The sequence below is a fragment of the Pungitius pungitius genome, chromosome 14 (assembly GCF_949316345.1).
Source record: "Pungitius pungitius chromosome 14, fPunPun2.1, whole genome shotgun sequence".
Taxonomy (NCBI): domain Eukaryota; kingdom Metazoa; phylum Chordata; class Actinopteri; order Perciformes; family Gasterosteidae; genus Pungitius; species Pungitius pungitius.
The window spans coordinates 5,363,884-5,385,183 of NC_084913.1; the positions used below are offsets into that span (position 1 = coordinate 5,363,884).

Sequence of the window (21,300 nt, forward strand, 5' to 3'; positions counted from 1 at the left end):
ACGGCCAACAGCAGGGACCCAGAGCCCCGCCTGGGGTAGCGTACACACACACACACACACACACGGTTGGTGTCAAACTGTTGTGCCTGTCAGTGTGTTTGTGTTTCTATGTGCACCAAAGCTGCCTCTGGTGTAACTGAAACATGGGCGTGACTTTGCATTTTTGAGCACAGGGTGTTCTGTTCGTGTCTAACAAACAGAACACTTTCTTTAAAAAAATAATTGCTACATCGGAGTTAAAATGAACACCAGGTTTAATTTATCTTATTTTCTTTTGGTTGGGGACAATTCACTAACCATGTTATGGTGGAAAGGAGCCTTTGGCCGGCTACATAAGACAGCTTTTGCACGTACACACATTGCTTTGGATAAAGGTTTGCAACTAGAATGAGTAGAAACGGCAAATCATGGTGTAACCCGCCAGACATGTCATGCTCTGTGTATTTTAAAACCCGAACAGCGACCCTCACACCCCTCCCCTTCTCTCCCCGTCTGTTATGCATTCATTTCTGGCATCTGTGTGAGCGGCAAAGGGACAGACGGCCAGTTCGTCCAAACGGTCCCGTCCCCTACCTAAGCTTTGGATATCAGGTAGAAAAACATAAACAAGACAATCACAATTATGTAATGACTTTGTGTTTTTGACAGCTATTCGGCCTGTATCCATTTCAGACCATATTAGAATCTCACATTTCTGAAATATATTTAGCTTACCACTGATTACTTGCTCACCCAGATTCTTGAAGCATTTTCACTAATACCAAATTTATATTAAAATGCAGTATTCATCCAATGTCTACATGTAAACAAATTAATTAAATTATTTAAATTAAACTAATAAATGAAAAAAATGTCATCAGTTACAGAAATTACAAGTCTACAAATCCTGTAGTTCTACTAGTTTTTTTTATACACTTTAAATAGTTGGCCCAACGTGAGTGATCAGCACAAATTGGCCACCAATATGTAAAGGAATGACAGCGTGTGTTGGTTTGGATGCTCAAGACCTTACTCTACGCTCAAAATGCACCAAAAAAAAAAAAAAATTGCTAATAGGTCAGCTGTCTGTGTCCATTAGCCCGAACCACCTGACCCCAATGTCACCACTGCATTTCCGTGAAGAAGACGTGTTCATTGTGATGGATGACTGTCTGCTTTAGGTGATAAGCATCCAGCTAGCCATTCCATCTGTTCCCCCCTCGCCTCGTTTAATTAATGAACTTTCTTCGTTGCCAGCGAGCGCAACACTAAAGCAAAAAGCTGTTGTCTCGCTCAGGTTATCCAAATGGATGCATGTTCTTGCCCCCACCCCCCCCCCCCTACCTCACCCACTCCCTCCCCTCTTCAAGGGGTGCGTTCTCATTGATTAGTTATGTTTTGTTTTCCCCCTCTTTTGTCTCAGGGCTTTTGAAGGGAGGGTTAATGAGCTTTCCTGGCAAGGCACAGCTCTTGGAATCTGTGGATAAATGGGAATAATTTTGTTGTTGTTTTGTTTTGTTTTTTTGTTGTTTGTTTTTTGTGATGGGCTTGGCAGAGATGTGAAGCCTTGTGCCACTGTGTGTGTGTGTGTGTGTGTGTGTGTTTGTTTGGATTTGTATGAATGGCTTTGAGGGGGGGTATATTGCATTTCATCCCTGCTGGTCTATTATTCCTCTTCAGAAGCAGGGGATCTGGAACACTCGTCAGCAGTCGCGTCCGTCACTATTCATCTTTCAGCCGCCTCGGCAAAACTCTCGTCCTGTCCTCCTTTTCCACCAGGTCCTTTCTCCCTTCCTTTATGTCCCCTCTTCCTTCCGTGTCTCTCGTTACATGGCAGTGGACAGCCCTTTGTCCGGCTAAAGCTGCCCTCTTTTGTTTGTGCGGCCTTTTTTATCCTTGTGCTAATCGCCATGGTCGTGTGCCTGAGTCGGACCCCATATTTCACGCTCGGCTCTCCTTTGTTTGACACACCGCCCCCGATAAGAATCCCAATTCTAGGCCCTCTCTGATATTGAAATCCAACGGCGGCGTGGAAAGAGCCTTCAATCATCCATTATCTGTGCCCCAGTGATTACCATTCAATCTCCCAGGATCCAGGCTCCTCATCAGCGGCCCCAGAGCCGCGGCGTCCCCTGAAAGGACCCGCATCCCTGGACGCCGGTGTCACATGCGAGCATATCCATAGACGTTTCTGATGGCGTCCTGAGACAGCCCCCCGTTGAATGCTTCTGGGAAATGTCAGCGAAATGTCACTCACCGTTCTACGCTGGAATCTCTTGTTCTCTGATGTGGCCCTGGTTTTTTGGGGACTTACTGTGTGGACACCTTGTGACATTATTGGGTTTCTTTGTCCATAAATGGCCATTACATTTTCAATTCTCTTTAATTTCTTTTTTTATTGGGGACTCGGATTGCCCTTTTTCATTTTGCACGGGCTGCGTTTCTTTTAATGTCACCGGCTTAATTGGCTTTTTTAAGAAATAATTAGTTGATTATTTATAAGTTGCACATTAATGCCTCCTTAAATGGTTCAAAGGCAGTGTCTGCTTCTCTGTTGGCCTGCAGCCATTGTTCTCTTTTTGAGGATGTCCTTGTGCCTCGCAGCATTTGCATTTTTTGCACTAAATTGTATTTTCTGCATCGACAGACAAGGCATGGCAAACAAAGCAATAACAAAAAACAAAACATTTAAGTATGCATTGCTGTGCATTGTCCGCCTCTTTTTTTAATTTTTTTTTACACAGAAGGCAGCCTTTGATGTGTTAATACTGATAGTCTGTTTCATTTTCAAGTGGCGGATGTGGCTGAAAGACAAACGCTTGGAAATATTGGCCAAATCTTCCTGCGTTTCTCCACTGCAACACGCTGTAATAATATTAAGTCTTTGTAAGAGAAAGTAGTTTTTGTTTTCAGACACTCATACTGCATTGCATTTGTGTGATCTCTTATCACTTCATGCTATGCACATCTAATGCTAATGAAATTTAAGAAAACGCTTGTGCCGCAGACATCGACTTATCTGAACACTCTGTTCAGACGCACAACAGCTATCGGTACGTTTGTTGCATGTAGTGTACACATCTTCATTAGTTATGTATAGCCTCTAATTACTATTGATGAGAATCTAGCTGATTTGGGTACAAATCTATAGCTTTTGTTATTCTAATGAGTGTTATTTACCCTCAGATCTCTGAGCCAGGGGGCTTCGGAATGGGGCTTTTGTGCAGGCAGATATAGTCCGGGCAGCTCTAGCTACACCCACTTGTTTTTGTATCTGCCGACTTTGTCAAAATCCAGTTCCACCCCCCCATCACCGCCACCCGTCTGCGTGGACGTATAGCACTTCCCGCTCCTCCATCTGTTTTTGTCCGCCCATGAAAAGGCCCTTTATAATCTGCAGGATGCACAGTTGATGTGTCGCGAGCTCCGCTTGAGCCAATCAAGGCAGTGCGCTGAACCTAGGCTCCCGAATCCAAGGGGCTCCGACCCCTCCCTCAAGTTCATTTTGATTATCTGGGCTCGCAGAGATCTTCAGTTGAACAAGTTTTTACAACAACATTGTCTTCACCCGCGGCCCCCTGCCCCCCCCACCCCCCTCCCCTCCTAAAAAGCGTCCAGTCTGAATCGGGCTCTATGCGTGTCCACTGGATGGCAGGCTCCTGATTAACCCTGGTGTGACTAGCTAATGTCATTGAAGGAGGGCCACCTGGCTGTGAGACTGTACAGTCAGCTGCCACTGAAGGGCCAGAATAGTAGACGACCAGGTGTTGGGCTCCGGCCCCCCTAATTGTTGCCATGTAATAGCCTGCTTGACTGCACAATATAGCCCAGGGGCGAGGATTAGGGAAAGGCTGTTGCCAACACAGAAGTCCATTTTCTTTTTTGCCCAAGGTTTTGTGCGTGGATTTCTTTCTCTCTGTGTGTGTGTGTGTGTGTGTGTGTGTGTGTGTGTGTGTGTGTGTGTGTGTGTGTGTGTGTGTGTGTGTGTGTGTGTGTGTGTGTGTGTGTGTGTGTGTGCGTGTGCGCATATGTGTACCTCTACTTTGCTGTCGTCTTTGTCTTTTACAATTCCAGCAGGTAGAAGAACGGGCCCCTTTTTTCCTGGCTGTCACCTAGTCCGTCCATGTCCTAGCACCTTCCTTTCACAACTTGCTTTTGATTGGGAAGGATCCTGGACCCAAATATAAGGAGAAATTATTCAAGGTCTCTATTATTGTACGTAAAAACATCTCTAAACAGAAATTCCTTATCGTGTCAAATTACTTCAACAAACAACATAGTCATCCGTTGTTTTTCCTCATCATTTTGTCAAAGACGTATCAACGGCGGTGTCATGATATTTTAAGGTTATCACAATAGAACATATTGAAAAATGGCCGAAATGCAAACGTGAGACCAAATGAAGTCCCTCTCGCTCGCAGTGACTAGCCGCCCTCTCCGCTCTGCATTCACCACAGCTGTGATCATATGTAACCCTGCGCTAATTATTATCATTCCCGCTAAATGCCTGGCATTTTGCATAAGGCCAAGCAGCCTAATTGGCCCGATGAACCTTTCACAGAGGGGGCAATGGCGGAACAACAGACTCCGCGCGCTTGGCGTTCAGGCATCACAGCTATTCTGCCGCACATACCACAAGCGTCATTAAAATTGCTAAACCTCTTGTGGGTTTTTTCATTTTAATGTTTCGGCAGTACTCGCCTGGACTGTGTAGCTTGTGGGGTTAAGATGACCCAGAGTTGCCCCCCCCCCCTCCACCCCCCTCGTGGAGTGTGGAGAGTGGTTTTCTCCATTAAACAGACGGTACTCCGGGCGCTCTGATTGCTGCCATGTTTTGAGGCGAGCCTAGGTGAGTTTGAGTCAGTGGCCCGATGGTAATCTCTCTCTTTAAATTTACATCTAGACAGTTGAAGAAAGAAGAGGTGAAATGCCTCATAAGTAATCAGATGGTTCTCAAGCAGTCCCTGTCGAGTGCGCTCTCCCCGGTTTCATCTTTGACTTTTCATTAAAAGTTCAAATTGAGATCAGATAGATGCTGTTTTGCCCTGTCTTGACTCCGAGCAATTCAAATATCAGGAACTGGAGAAGAAAGAAAGAAAGAAAAAAAAAGGAGGGCATATTCACCTCAGATAACTCATAAGATGCACACCTTTGTCCTGACCTAATAACGTTTCCAGATGGCTGAGGCATTCATGTCACTCTGGCCATCGTCACTGACAAAGGAGACCTTCAGAGAGAACTCTCACCCAGCCAGTCACAGAACTGTATCTGTTAATCTTCATCCCTATGAGCCTCTGCTCATCTTATTATGACTTTCTGTTAATGCACGGTGGGGGCCTGTGTGACTGTCTGGCTGTAATGGGCCTGTGTTTGATTAATCATGTCGATCCATTGTGTTTCACATCTAAGGCTGCGGTGTTAGGACTCATCAATGGAGACCAGAGTCCTTTGAAGAGGAGATTGGTTACAGACTCGGCTCATCTGAATACACCGGCCCAGTGGGCTTTGATGGCAGTCATGTTGTGTTGAACAAACCACGCCACAACAAATCGTGATGTCACCAGGTATCTCGTAGCCATCGTGTTGCGATGATGACTTGCTGTATCATTTATGTTCCGTGAGCCCCCCCCCCCAACAAGCTGTCCTGACATAGTTTAGGGGTCAACATTGACTTTGGTGTAGATGCTGTTCTTGTGATTTGCTGCGGAGCAGAAATCGATTTTTAGTGTCCCCCAGAGGAATGGTGGGCTTCCAGAGACTTGAAAAAAAATGGGTGCCTACTTCCTGAGCTCAGCTCATAAATAACCTGGTCATGCCAGCCACCAGACATCCGATGCAAACCTGTGTGAAATCACTGATGGGCAGTGATGATGTCACAGGTTAGGAGTGATGTCACGGCCATAACTTCCCATCCCGCTGTCTGAACGCCAGATGGACGGTGGAGAGGTGTGGAGGTTGGAGCTTAGAAAGCTCTTGCTGTTGGGACCCTCACCCCTCATGAGGTGTCATTAACCTGGGCTTACTGTTTTGACCCCCCCCCCCCCCCTCCTTTGGGACTCTGAGCTCCAGTTTCCTGTTTCCCGGCTGCTAATTAGGCCACTTGTTAAAACTCTTCTGAAGCCGGCTATTTCTCTAGAGAGCATCTGATCTCCTGTATGTCTATGCAGAAAATGCACCCACAAGCACGGATCATAATGCATCTGTGACACTCTCAGACATTCTGTGTCCTGCTGCTGTGTCTACAGCAAAAAAGCTGTTTAATGAGACACCGAGGTTTGAGTAGCTGTCATATAAAATGCGACTGGGACACACGTGCGCACTATGAAATCACCCTGCTGGCTGGTTTCTGTCGTACGCGCTCTCACTTTATCCATCTCAATCTGTTGTTCCTTCCCACTATGCCATTATTCCGGCAGCCAGCTTTATTGCCACATTCACTCTCCCTTGTCCCTATCTTTCTTTCCCTCCGCGGCCCTCCCTCTAAATGTCTCTGTCTTCCTCCCCGTTTCCCCATAATCACCTCACACCTCTGAGGGCCTCTGCTGGGGCGAGCTTCACACCTCAGCCCTCGCTGTGACAACAGGTACCGCTGGCACTCACCGCCTGGCCTCTCTCCAATCAACACCTGCTGGGCTTTATCCCTCTTTCTTCCCTTCCTCCTTTTTCCATCTTTCCCCACTGGCCGCTCTCTCTCCGTCTGCGGGGTCTTTCTCCGCCGGCTCCGTCCCGTGTCGCCTGTTATTTTCCGAGCGCATTCCCTCTTTTTTTTACATTTCCCAGCCTCTCTGACATTTTGTTTGCCTCTTATCATCTTTTCAAATAATAAGCAGCAACGCATCATTCATATGCAGTCCAATCCATCTCGCCGTGCCACTGCCTCATGGAGGTGAGACTGTGATCCAATGTTGATACAAACATTTCCACGCTACACCCGTCTGCTCTGTTTACGTCAGGTGGTGGCAGCGTGTTGACTGGCAACATACGCCTGTATGCAATTCATTTAAAGGTGTGTCGAGCCTGATTTTTTGCCAACTGTCATTCTTCCTGTTTAGGTCACCACCTAAGCGCGAGACCTAACCCCTAAATGCATTTGTATGGATGGACAGTATCTGTGTGATCTACTGCCACCAGAGAGGGAGCATGTGGTATGATGACGTAAGGCACTGTGCCTTTCAACCAAAAATAATGACCACATCAATTTATATATTTTTACCCTCCTGCACTGGCACAACCAAGCCCCCCCCAACCCACTCCCCCAATCCCTTCCTCTCAATGGGCCAATTATGTGACTGCTGGGAGTCAATGGCGATGTGAGCTACTCCTGCGCTCTTCTCCTCACCAAGGTCAAGCTGATTGGCCCAGGTTAATGGGCAGATGTGGGGCTAAGAGAGGATGGGGTCAAGCACCTGGAGGCACCCTCCACCCCATCTCTCAACTGTCCCTCTTCACTACAAGAGGCCTTTTTACCACCGGCGCTTCTACAAACAGGCTTAACCTTGGCTACTACTGCTGCTGCTGCTGCTGCGTAGGGGTGTTTATCCCCGTCAATGGTGAACTTCTTGCCTCCTTTTTTCATTGCGTCTTCCCAGAATGTAAAGACATGGCGGTCGGCCTTGTTATCTTTGAGGCTAATCTAAGGATAAGCAAAGTACAGATTCCACCTTGGCACATCTGTTACTGGATCCCCGTGTACTTCTGGACTGACTAACATCAATTTGGTGATACCGTTGTCAGAAGCAATGTTACTTGGCGGACGGAACACATTGCGGTTTCCACATCTAGATGTTTTGAAATCTTGAGAAACTCATGGCTCTCACTTTTTCCCTCTGGTTTATTTTTTCTCCTGAAAAAGACCCATGTTTGTCCTCCCGTCTTTCTTTCTATTCCATCTCCATCTGCTGTTGCTCTTCCTGAGAATTTCCTAAATATTTTCCTCTAATTGTGCTCTATGGATAGAGTCTGAGACATTTTGGTTTTGTGATAGGAGCTGAATGAATATGATGTACTTGACCTGACCAAGAAACCTTCCTCATCAATAGATTTTAGCCTAGTCACTCAACATGATGAGGGCATCTTGGAACAAAAGCGCCGGGTCAGGCACCCTGCGGCAGCCGTCATCTGACTTAGAAGTGGATAGAAATGGAGCTTAGGAAGTGAAATGTCAGTATGGTGCCTCTTAAGACCCCTTGTAATGGTCTACTGCCTAATCTAGACTTACACCCTCTGCCCTGCCTTAATTATCACACTGAAGATGTGAGTCTCTGTCTGCCTTGTTCATTATGTTCAATTTACTGGAAAAAATTAGAATAAACAAAGAAAATGTCTTCCCAACATTTTATTGTTCGGTACAAACAAAGCATAAAAACTGTTCCTGTCAGGGACTTTGCTGCTGAGTCCTTGCTGCTGACAGCCATCTGTACATCGTGTTGCTACGATCAATGCAGTTCACTATGGGAATGATATTGCCTGTCTTGCCTCTGACAGATAGCGCTGGTGTTCACTTGGCAGTCAGAGCAAATTGGGGTTTTTTGTGTTTTTTTATCCCATCAGGCTCTCCGAATCTCTGAACCTCCATTCTGCCGACTCCAGATGGGCTTTCACACAGTGGTCATCGGGTCCCTCGTTTCCTGACCCGGACCCCTGTGACATTTGGTGAGATCGGCCATGTGGTGAGCTATAGAAAGAATCTGGATGGTTCAAATCATATTACATTTCAGCTCTTGTAAAAGAATCTATGGCGCTTTGTGAATGCGTACTGTTCACACTGTGACCTTTTGAGATCTTTTACTGACAGCTCGTCCTTTTAACTGAACATTGGTGGTCTCTATACAAAATTAAAAGGAATCATGACTTAGACTTCTAGCAGACATAGTTAGATGATTTATTTCTTCAAAGATGTATTGTATTCAGCACAAGGACACACTCGTCTGAGCCTGGGGACAGGTGGGATGCAATAAAAATGATTCCTACGGATTCACAAAAGTCTGTTGATCGGCCGCTGGCGGTTACGCATTAAGACGCGTTCACGGCCTAACTACATTTCAACACTAATGTTTCATAGTGATGAAACGGTGAAATGAAAATGCACGGCTGTTTCCCAAGGACGCACACAATGCTCTCCTAATGAGAACCTTGTGTGTGTGTGTGTGTGTGTGTCAGAGGCCAGTAGCGGCGTGAGGCCTTTTGTCAGTGGGGGCACTGAGGAGCACAAAGAGAGGCTGGATAGTGAGGATGCTGCTCTCCAGAGAGACACCGGTTCAGAGGTCAACGTGGGCTCCTTTGGGGAAGTGTGTGTGTGGGTGGGTGGTGTTGTGTTGGGCCTACTTATGCACAAACTGCTATGTGTGAGCATGTGTGTGTGTGTGTCCGCATGCGCCGGGTAGGGTTGCGCACGTCACAAAATTGATCCTGGTGGACCGGCATTTTCGGGAACAGGTCCCCGTGGACGGAGACGGGGAAAAGGGGAGCGAGGGGATGATGAGGGTTGATGGCGGTTGGCGATGGGGTCCAGCAGGGATGGAGCAGCCTGCTAATGAAGAGCCATCTGAGGCCTCCATTCACCTTGAACATGGGCCACTGCAGCTGCCCTGACCTTGGCTTTGATCCACAAAGATGCTTGACCCCCGCCATTCCCCCAGAGCACCCCCCTCCACATCCCCTCCACCTGCCATCTGGGAGACACGCATGCATATGTATACATACGTATGTGCACACACCCACAGATACATATGCATGTACACGTGGGCTGACTCACTCGCACACACATGCACACACATATGTGCATAGGTTTTATGTGAGGAGAGGGCAAGCAGGGCATAAGGCGGTTAGGGGCCGTTGTCTACTAAAACAAATGTGTGGACCTGGTTGAATCAGGGCTTTAAATACTCCCTCCCCAACCTCAGGTCTAACCACGAGCTTCATGTTTGCAGACATCAGGCCACTAGGTTTCTTCTTCTTCTTGTTGTTACTATCCCAATGGTGGGAACGCTCCATTGGCATTGGTTTCCCTCTCTTCTCCCTAATAGGAATGCAGCGGCTTGGAACGCAGGGGTTCCTTGGAAATTCGAAGTGGCACAACCCACACACACACACACACACACACACACACACACTGGCTTGTCTTGCCTGAGCGCTTCAGCTGTAAATGACAGTTATGTCACGGGTGACTGCGGTTAAAGTCCATCCGGGGAAATGTAGAGCTGTCTGCATCTTCCTTTTCGTGTATTTGGTCCCTAGCTTTTTTGAGCATATGTTCAAGCACATAATATCCGGGAGCTTTTGTTCGATTTAGTTATACAGTCCTTTCACAAAAGGCTTTCAGAACATATATCATTTTGATAACGTTTTGTATTTGTTTTGGATCATCATTTGCAGAGACTTATTTATTTATTTAGTTGTCCCCCCCCAAATAGGTCAGTGTCTGTGGGTTTGGTGTCTATGACATGGGTACAGTCTTTGCATCACTGGAAGTGTCCATTGATTAAGTTACTGCACGGAGGCAGCCGCATCTGTGCATATGCTGGGGAACAAGCTGTGCTCATGGCTTGGTAATTAGAGATGAGCAGAAAGGAGAGGCAGAGAGAGAGAGAAGGAAAGATTACCCTTTCGCTGTGCATCAGGTCTGATTTCTGTGCGGCAATTTTTTTACCCACAGATAGCATCGTACATTTACTTAAGTGAGCTGATTACGGCTCTCGCTTTCACTCATCTCCAAAATACCTTTTATTACTCGCCCTCCCTCGCCGCCGGTCTTTCTCCCTAGCAGGCGGTCGTATATTTTCTCTCAGCTCTTGATAATTCTACACCATCTCCCTTCATTTTATTCTTTGAAGTTTTTTTGGGGGGGGTTCCCCCCCCGTCACCCACCATAATCCATTTGTCTAACGTGGATAGAGGGCAGCGGAAGGAAGTGGTGGAGGAGAGGCGTGTGTCAGAGTCAGAGAGCGCCTGCTCCAGCTGGAGTCAATATTTGCTTTAGGAATCTCAATAACAGGCTTCCAGTCATCTGCATCTCTGATAATGGACGGCCATATGGCTCTGTTGACCCACGCTGTGCGGAAGGTTCTCGTTCTCTCTCTCTCTCTCTCTCTCCCTGTGCTCTTTCATTTCTCAAAATTCCTTTAACATTTTCCCATTTCTTTTCATTAAGTCCTTCGTTCTACTTGATTTTGTCTTCCACTTATCATTTATCCGGGCACATTTTGTTCTTTTACAAACATTCTTTTTCTGTGTCTGTCATCCATAAAAGCCTGGACATGACCCCCCAGACAATAGCTGTGACCCGAGTTACCATGGCAGCAGAGACTGGCATGCCCGATCTCTTTGTCCAATATTGTTTCCAGCAAGTGACAGAAAACAGTGATGTCTGGGTATGACTGGAGGGCTGACGTAGTGTTCAATGGGGTGTTTTTACTGCCTAAAGGTGTGATAAACTAGAACATTTGAACTTTTTAAAGGGATTTATTCTGTCTCTACTGTCCCCAAATATTAATAATATTGGGTCACTATCCAAATGACCCAACAAAGACATTGACAGACCTCCTTTTTAAATTGTAACATGGTTGGAAAAGGCTTCTTTTTCGAAAATCTATATTACACTTATTATCTGGTTCAAAAGGTGTGTGCAACATCCCAGCCATGTGCACAAACCCAAGCCCTATCTTCTGTTCCCCTGTCCTTTGTCTCCGCCTGCCCTCTGTCCAGCCCTGTCTGTCCCTGTGAGCAGCTTGGCCCTCGAGCCCTCTGGTGCCTCCCGGCTCAGGTGCCCGTCACACCCGCTTCGCCACGGTTCCCTCAAAGCCATTGGTCATGGCTGTTGGCCCCTGCTGTTGCGGCATGTGCCCACTGCAGGCCCCCTGCCCGCTCGCTGTCTCGTCCTATCTATCTAACCCAGACCGGAGCCTCTCGGCCCGGTCCAGCCTATCTCCGCTCAGCCTGGTTCAGCCTTGGCTTCGGCAACAGACCGGTGTCATTCCACCCTGGCAGTTGTAGTGGCACGAGGGGGAGGGGGCCTCTGTTTTGAGTGTGTGTGTGTGTGTCTGCGAGAGAGAATGCGTGTGTTTGTCAAGCAATTTGTAAGGTGTCTCTCATCAAAGGGACATGGTCACAGCAGACAGTGGTGCGAATAATCTCCTCGTCAAACATTCACACACACTGTTAGATCTCCACAGAGCCATCAGACAGAGCTGTTTCACTCCAGTACCACATCCTTTATCCAGCACTTGCCTCCATTCCGCAGCAGACTTAATATGATGATGGCGTTTTCCACCCTCACCCGGCAGCCATTTTGCAGGCTCACTTATTTATTTATTTATTTGTTGCTTTCCCTATTTTAAATCCATCCATCCTTCCTGCATGCTGCCTAGGCTCCAGTTGCTGCTTGTCAATCTGAATTTCAAATGGCTCCAATTTTCCCCCTGATGGCACGGAGAAGTGGCAGGCAGCGCATCGGGGAGCGTGGTCCGGGACATGTCGCCTGCAGCAGGGTTCTATTACAGAGAGGAGAGGGCAGGAGTGATGTGTTCTCTTTCTTCTTGTATGATTATTTTAAAGACTGCGTTTTTTTAATTGCGGGCCGTGTGGCATGGCTGATTGGTCCTGCTCTGCTCCCGGCTCGGTTATTGATGTTGGGGTGGCTCAGCCTTGCCTCCCGCTCTCCCAGTACATGTGTGTGTAATACCGCACAGGACTTATTTTTATTACAAAACAAGGTAAAGAACAACTCTACCTTGCTGCCTTCATCTTCTCCAGCAGGTCTTCACGTTTTGTTCCTTAACGAGCGCTAACCAGCTATGAGGAGCGGGCGCTCTACCTGGAGGCCATTGTTCAGAACCACAGAGAGGTCATGACCTTTGAAGACTTTGCCTCGCAGGTCTTCTCTCCCTCCCCCGGCTATCCAATGAGTGGGACAGGTGAGAACTGAGCCACACTACACCCACATCCACCTTTCTGCATTCTCCCCTCTTAGGCGTCTTTCGCCCCGCTTTGCCCTTTTCTCCAGTGTTAGTCTCTCCTCCTTTTCCTCCTCCTACACAACGCACCTGTTCGCCCCAGCCCCCCCCCCCTCTTATTCTCTGCCCTCTTCTTCCACGCCCCCGCTCCCTGATGAATATCAAACGACGGGATCGGCTCTTCACGCCGTGCGAGTGACTTCAAACAATCCGCTTTCTCCACTTCCTGCAGCACCACTCACGCTACTTTGTTCATCGCTTCTTGTTTCAAACTGCATCTTTCCGTGCAATTACTTTCCTATGAATATAAGCAGCCTTGTTAAATGGCAGCCGCAGAGTGCACGGTTTTGTGTGTGTGCGTGTGTGTGTGTGTGTGCGCGCGCGTCTCCGTGAGCTCATTCACCAACACTTAGAGGATCCGACCGACAAACAGCAGCTCGCGGATGTCAGCACAGCAGCCTTATCAGCCCATGATGAATACAATGGAAAACGTGTCTTATCATGTTCTTCCTTCTTGTACCAGCTCTGATCGATCTGCGACGGCGCCAAAATCAATACTGGATTACACTTCTCCGCTCTGTTGGATCACGACACACATTCTGTTTTGACAAGGAGAGCGCTCCACAATACCACACAGGATCCGTCAGCGCTTGTGTGCTTCACAGGCGGCTCAATACCTTTGTAATATCTGTATCCTGCACGCCGACATGTGAGAAATGAAAATGTACGCACGTGTGCACGAACGCAGACTCTCAAACGACCACACCGGTCACCTCCTGTCATATTGGCACCACAGCAGCTTGAAGGGAAGGACTGAGAGGAGGAGCGTGGATACAGATGCACAGGGATACAGCAGAGGGGGAGCGAGGAGTAGCCGTCGTTTTTGACTATTCCAAATGTAGCCTCCTGAGTGGCTGAATGAGGGAGGTCAGCCCGCATGGGACACACGGCGCGTCGAATGTGAGAAGCCACGACATAATGAAGTCCGTACGGTAGTCCTGTCACCCTCGCTGCCGCGGAAACTCGTTCTGAGCAGCAATTTGTATTTCTCCGGAATCTCCTCGTGTAAATAGATTACAAGATGAATAAGTGTGTGTGTGTGTGTTTCCCTTCATATTCCATCCAGGGCTCACTAGCAGCATACAATACTGTTAACAGTTTCTTTCTTGAGCAGTGAACCATTATAAAACTCCTTTTACAGCAATTTCCCAAATGGCCTTTGCTGCTGCTGTTTGTGATTTTAAATACTGACAGGTTCATGTTGGGTCATTTGTGGAAAACACACAGAGCTGTAATTAAATCAAATTACTGTTTCCAAAGTCGGCCTATTCTAGAATATTGTTTTAAATCTTAAAGGATCAGTTCTCTTCACTGAAGTGGGACAAACAATACATTGTATATTTTACACTAACTGTTTTTTCTTTCTAATTTTAAAGAAACATTCGTTCATCATATACAACACATTCCCTTTTATGTCGTTGCAGTTCCATCAAGCGTATAGCTTGTGTCAATGATGGCTGCTCCTCATTCTCACCCTTCTGAAATGTGCCTTACTGCCCTCGTGTGTGCGCGTGTGTGTGTGTTTTTTGTTTTTTTTTGCTCTTCCATCTGTCTTGTCTGTCCATCCTGCTCTGGCTCCCATTGCTGCCACTAACATGTCATCCATGCTCCACGACAGCGTGCAGGCGTTGGCCGGGGATGGTTTGGGACATGGAGTACCCCTGGGCCAAACTGGACTGTAAGACTCTGCCTGCTTCCTCCACACTAGGCATGACGCCCAGCCACCGCCCACCGGCATCCATCCATCCATTCATCCATTTTAGTCTCTGTGAATCCCGCCATCGCCGTCAAACTGGGGGGGGGGGGGGGGGGGGCGGCGGCCCCTTTTCGTAGGAAGAGGATAAAGTAGAAGTACAGATTGTGCATGCTAATCGCTAATTGGCGTTACACCGCTTCCCCGGGAGAGGATCCAGCCCCAGCCCTCTCCTGTCACCTCTCATTTCGGGGCTTTTCAGCATCCTCCACAGCGCCGTCCACCACGATCCTGAATGCAACCTCACTTTGACCCCTTAACTCCACACCGGCGTCACGGCTTCCTGCATGAGCCAGTCTACCTGTCGCCGTGACGGTGCCGTGCCCCCGTTGTGAAAGACCCGCACTGCTTTGCTTCGTTTTTAGTGTTTATTTTTTAGTGCTGTGTGTTTTTCATCCTTTTTTTGTTGTTAAATTTGTAGAATAGCGATACTTTTGTCACGGATGAAACCACCGAAAATCTCCCATTAACCTGTGAGGTATCCCAGGATCTTTCACTCTCACCCTAACCCCCTCTCTGTTAACAACACTGGTGATGTATTTTGCTGTGAACTGCCTTCCATTCATGCTTCATGGATTTAAAAAATGTCCCTGGTTTTGAAATGTGTAAATTGGACGAATCGATCAAGGCAGCATCCGATATCATGAGCCCTCAAGGTGTCTTCAGGGGGGAGAGAATGGTGTTCGCATTGCCTCTTCTCCCAAATCAGTTAACCCTGTCTGACTTTTGACCCCTCCAGTGACGACTAACCTCCACGCCACACAAGCTGCCTGAAAGCCCCGCTCGTCCAGCCAGCTGTGTGTGTGTGTGTGTGTGTGTGTGTGTGTGTCCACTGCTCTCTCACATGATGCTCTACTCTGTTTTTCCCTTGTAGACTAAAAATATCTTAACGGTCCAAATACTGTATATGGTGAAGGTAAGCCCCGAGTCAGTCGGAAGCTTCTTTCCGTCCAGCGGCCTTCCCACCGCTCGCTCGCTCACTCATCATGGCTGTGTTTCTCCCTTCCACCTCTGCCTTTTTGTCTAATTTAACACTAACCAAGCTTTACTTACCGATTGCTCTGACAAAGAGAAGGGGCAAGAGAAATCGGGCTGTTTATTCGGGGGGGGGTTGGGGGGTGTCCCACTGTTTAGGACGGGCTGGTAATTGAAAGTGATGCACGGTGGGGACAATTAGCACCTGACTAAGTAGCAGCATGAACAATGCGGTTACACTTCTGGCCCTCGCTTCTGCATGTGGCGCGCCTTTATCTCTCCTCCCAGCAAACACTCTTCTCTTTTCTTTCTTTGGTCCCTTCCCCGCCCCCCCACCCCATTTCCTCCTGTTGGAGTGTGCCTGTCTGTTTGCCTGGGGCAGACTCTGAGACTAACACCTGCCGCACTGGAAGATGTCTTTGTCATCTGAAGCCTTGTTTGAACTGCTGCACGGGGGACCAATGGGATCGCGGGGCCATTTAAAGACCCTCTTTGTTTTCTCTCTCGCTCGGACTCGCCCTTCCCCTTTCCATTAGAAATTAACCTTACCGTAAGGCAGATTGCGCTGAGTGAGGAGCGGAAATGTTGGGTTCTTATCACGATAATAATGATGCATGAGCACTTCTGGATATGGGTTATTTTTTCCACTGGGTTACTTGCTATGAAAATGAATTCTGACACAAAGGCCGTACAGCGAGGAACCACGTTTAGGAACTGATGTAACCACAGTCGTTAAGAGCGTCGGTGGGAGGGGACGACTGTTTAGTGCGCCATGTTTTAATGGCTGCTAAACGAAAAGGGAAGTCTGTTGAGTGGGTGGATCACTGTAACACACTATTGTGTGTGTGTGTGTATTAGCCGGCTTCATCCTGTCCATCTTGTGTCTTTACAGCACACGCTGACAGTTTAGTTCATAAAGCAAAGTGTTTACTGTAGGAATGAGTCAAAGAATATGGGAATGCAGATTTCTTCTATCCGTCGGAGGCCAGCTTGCATTTTTAACCAAGCCCACCCTTTTTTCTTTTTTTTTTAGATTCATATGCAGATTTTAGAATCCACGCTCGCACCCCCTCCCCCCCCCCCCTCCCCTTCCCCCCCCTCCTCCCAGCCCCTACACAAAACAAGCCCTATGTGTCACCCGTGGCCCGGCCCTCCTCTCCCTACGAGCTGCAGCCCCGGATGCTGCCCGGTGTCCACTGTGCCGCCGAGTGTCTGTTACTGCAGCCATCTGCCGTCCCTTTTGGCCGTTGCAACTTGAGATGCCTCCGGAAAAAAATGGCAGGAAATAAAAGGATAGGGAAGAAAATAGGCAACCAGATGCCGCCTCAACAAAGCAGAAAAGTTGTTTAAACTCTGAGCATGAGGGCGGGTGGAGGGTGGAAGGGGGGGGGGGGGGGGGGCAGGGGTCTTGGATTAGTGGGAGGGGGCACGCTGAGGAAGTTCGGGCCGCGCTCACAACGCTTGATTGTCCTCCCCACCGCCCGGCTTATTGCGGTCTGCTGTCCCCTAATCACGGATGTGAAGTTTTTGAAAAAGGACAATGCTCGACAATAGGAAAGCTCCACATGGTCACAACAAGAGCATAATGTGCAATTTTATTTCCATCCAAAGCATTCTGCTGTCACACTGTGAACCAAATACTTTTCCTTTTCTTTCTTTTATATTCTTTTGCCCGCTGCTCCAAAAGGTGACCGCTCATTTTTTTTTTCTCGCAAAATCTTTCGCAAAACCCTACTGGAAAGAGAGGCAGCTTTTCTTCTAACAAGCTTTGCTTTTTCACAGCATGTGAAAGAGGCATGTCCATTTCCTGCACACACGTGTTTTTCCTAATGAAGGGGCGGAACGAGCGCACAAAGTTCCGTGAATGTCGGTGTAAAAATTCCCATAAGATCTGTGATTCTCGGGTTGTGGGAGCGGCGACCTGCATGACAAAGCATGCTGGGATTGAACGGCAATCACACGAAGCCCAATGAACCGCGCTGCCACGCCTGACCCGCTCCGTCTCCCCCCCCCCCCCTCCCCCCCTCCTCTCCCCCCGCTTCCCTCTCTCTCCCAGGCTCCTTCACCGGCAGCGCCGGCACCGAGTCTGGAAGCACCGCCGCCGCCGCGGCGGACGCCGTGGACCAGGTTTCTCCCACAATGCCCCGCGCCGCAAAGAACCGGGTCTCCGGGAAGCTGCGGCGGTCAGCCAGCGCTATCAGCAAGTCCTCCAACTGAGCTCTTCAACCCCACCGGCCCCCCACCCCTCTCAACTAGTGCAGCCTTTAATCTTTTCTCAAAGAACCTCAAACACCCGGCCGTGACTGCAACACTTAATTGAAGTGGCAAGCTTTGATTTCGTTTATACATTTCCATTTGTTGCTCAACCCAGATGCGACGAAGCTATTTGTGTTCACCCTGGTGGTCTCCGGATGTTGTCTTTAATTCTCATTGTGTCGACGCACCAGACAGTGAGGGAAGGGGAGCCGGCTTCACTCGTTTCCACATCTCATCTCTCCCGACACTTAACGCCATGAAGCACTGAATGAATCCGCTGTAAATGGCACCATGCTGAAACTGCACCAGAGATTGGTAACCATTTATGAACGCGTCTGCCTTTTTATATACCTCCTCCTGCACACCCCCCCCCCCCCCCCCCCCCCGTGTCCAAAATAACCACTTTGGTTGGTGACGGGACGCTCGGTAGCACCAGTCTGGACTTTGTTCGTGGACCGTCTCCCTACACTGAAAAGGAGGAAACACTGATGCAGAATGATTCCCGCTCGCTGCACTACTACAGTACGAGCAGTGTACGAGGCTTTTTAATTGTTTCCAGGCCAATCAATGACGTATTTCCAAAAGAAATTTGTTTTGGTTGTTTGTTGCTTGATTTTCGTTTTTAAATGAATTCCGATGGATCGCGTCAGGATTTGATTTATGCAACTGCGCTGCAATGAGAAAAGACTGCGGTTGTAATTGTTTTCTGATGTCGTTAACTTGGGCTCATGTCCGGTAATTGGATGAGTTCCTCCTGTCTCTTTCCTCCGCTATCCGTTTCCCTGTCCTGTGAAGCTAAAGACATCGACATTCCAGCGTTCCCGACCAACGTTTTTGCACTCGCCGTCATTGATTTAACTAGCGTTGAATGTTTCTCTTGTTCTTGGATTTAAATTGCTTTTAAAAGTGTATTTTGTCTGTTGCTGGATGTATATAGAACTATCTGATGAATTATTATTTCTGTTTTGTTGTATTCTGTAATCTTGTGCTCTTCAGAGGAACAATACCGCCAGAGCCTCAGGTGAATCTTACCTCCATGCACTGGTGTGTGTGTGTGTGTGTGTGTGTGTGTGTGTGTGTGTGTGTGTGTGTGTGTGTGTGTGTGTGTGTGTGTGTGTGTGTGTGTGTGTGTGTGTGTGTGTGTGTGTGTGTGTGTGTGTGTGTGTGAGAGAGAGAGAGTGTTTCTGAAAGAGCTTCTCACGGTGCCTGTGTATTGTCTGTCATGTAAGATGCTGTCCGACACCACTTTTGCTCCCCATAATCAGATTTTAGTTCTTCCTCTGCGTGTTCTGAGACAAACCATGGACGCCCTGCGTCGCATCTCGCCGTTAGCAGCGCTGACTCAAAGCTCTTTTTTTATTTATTTTTTTACCCTCCGTGTGTCTAAAGGCCATTGTCTTGTGCTTCCCACTACAAAAACAACAGCAGATGGATTTTAAATTGGGGGTTTTCCATTTAGAGTTTATTACAGGTGCTGTGCTGCTCTGTTCTCTATATTTGAATGGATCGAGTGGCACCTCCTCCTCCTCCTTCCCATGATCCTCTCTTGGCGTCGCCTCCTGAGGCCAAAGGAGGGGCGGCTCTTCTGGGTTTAGGTGGCATGCCTGAGCTGAACTCTTAACAGCCCTCCTAGCAACGGCCGGGCCGACGCACTCGCTTCTCCAACCTGCCCGCTCAGGTTGTCATGGTAGCCAGGTGTCCGCCCCCCCCCTCCCCCGCCCCAAACACACACAAACGCAATGTACACTCACACCACCCTCTGAGGACTCCACCCAAGCTGCAACACTGTCCCCATCTGTTGCACGATGCCTTACTTTCCCCCCATGCTCTCCTGTCTTTTCTCCCTCTCTCCTCACATGTCGCCTCCTTTTGTTTGTTTAGTCCTCGAGCAGAAAATGGGGAGGAAGGACAGATCCATTTTTTGATTTGCTTTAGCTTTTTTTTAAAGAATGTTCAGATGTCCCGGGTCACATCTTTTTTTTTTAATTTTCCCCCAAAGCCACTTGAAGGAAGCGCCCAGGATGGTGATCTTAAGGATTGTAGGTTATGATGTATGTTAAAAGGGGTCTGTGCTCCCCCTCTGGGGGCTCAGTTTGCTGGAGATGTTGGTCTGGACCAAGATGAGGATTGTGTGTCTTAAATAAGTGGCGATATTGAGCTAGTGTTTAGGCCTAGTGTGTGTTTTTCTTTTCTTCTTGTTTCAGAAATCCTTGTACATTGTGTCAAATTTGAGGGCTTGTGTGCCTTCCTAATATAAATATATGAATGCCTGTAATATAATCTTTGTATAAGAGGAAAAAAAAGCTTGAATATTTCTTCATTACTTGTCAACATATCAAACTGTTTTTAACGACCGAAGTCCTGCTATCTTTATTAGAAATGTGAAAAATTTCATTAAATCAATTTGAAATTCTAAGCATCTTTGTCCTTTATTCCTTGTTAAAAAACACATCAGCTAATTGTGTAACCTCAGATTTGTGTGTGTGTGTGTGTGTGTGTGTGTTGACATGATGGTGCAGTTACCATGGACTTTGTGACCCTGGCCCAGCCACACAGGCAGCAGCAGGGGTAACCCGACCCTCCTCCCATCTGTCTCCCCTGCTGCTCGGCCCCCGCTTAGTAGGGGACGCCGACATAATGGAAGAGGTACAGGTGCAATGGTTGCAGCACCTACGGGTGCCCCGGGCTCGCCTGGGTCACATAAAGACGCAAGAAAAGCACTTGACCGTAATTGGACGCCCCAAAAACTGTGTGTGTGTGTGTGTGAGAGAGAGTGTGTGAGAAAGAAGCTGATGTTGCCTCATTTCCACCCTGCAGAGCGCCGTTGTGGCTACGAGGCGGTTTAAGACCCAACAGGCCCCTCAGAGGCCCGCGCTCCCTCTCCTCACTCACTTCTTACGACCCACTTGTACACATTCCATGTGTTTGATGTAGTTCACTCGGCTCCCTGCGGTTCAAACACCGCCGTCCTGATGTGTTGTCACTGATGCCTAAAAAGGGGGGAGTGACGCATTAAAACTTTTAGAGGCTTCAGAACCCGTCGGCATTGATGAGCAGGAGCAACAGTGTAGTAGCAAAAAAAATGTTTTTTTTTTTTTTTTTAAATCCCTTTTTCAAATTGAGCATTTTCTTTCCGGCCAGTGAACGTGCTGCTGGGAGTCTGTAGGTCTGAAGTGACACAGTTGGAGGCTGCCTGCTAAATTACAACTCACTTCATGCTTTACAGGTTCTGGGGGTCAGATGTGAAGCCAACCGAGCCCTCGTGTGTCCTAAATCATCACAAATGACGCCGCGTGAGTCTCTCCCGAAGCAGACGGATGTTCTGCT

At 48.0% G+C, this 21,300-nt stretch overlaps 1 protein-coding gene across 4 annotated transcripts in view; it reads left to right on the forward strand.

The window, feature by feature from the left end:
- Positions 1–20,389, forward strand: part of ralgapa2 (Ral GTPase activating protein catalytic subunit alpha 2) — a 72,773-nt gene extending 52,384 nt beyond the window's left edge. For 3 of the 4 annotated variants that reach the window (XM_037486091.2, XM_037486092.2, XM_037486094.2), the window contains 2 exons: positions 12,769–12,890; positions 17,774–20,389. In XM_037486091.2, coding sequence (XP_037341988.2) covers positions 12,769–12,890; positions 17,774–17,934 — 283 coding nt within the window. In that variant the 3' untranslated portion in view covers positions 17,935–20,389. Of the gene's footprint in view, positions 1–12,768; positions 12,891–14,607; positions 14,668–17,773 lie in introns of all 4 variants that reach the window. The other variant, XM_037486090.2, reaches the window with a different exon arrangement.
- Positions 20,390–21,300: the final 911 nt, after the last annotated feature.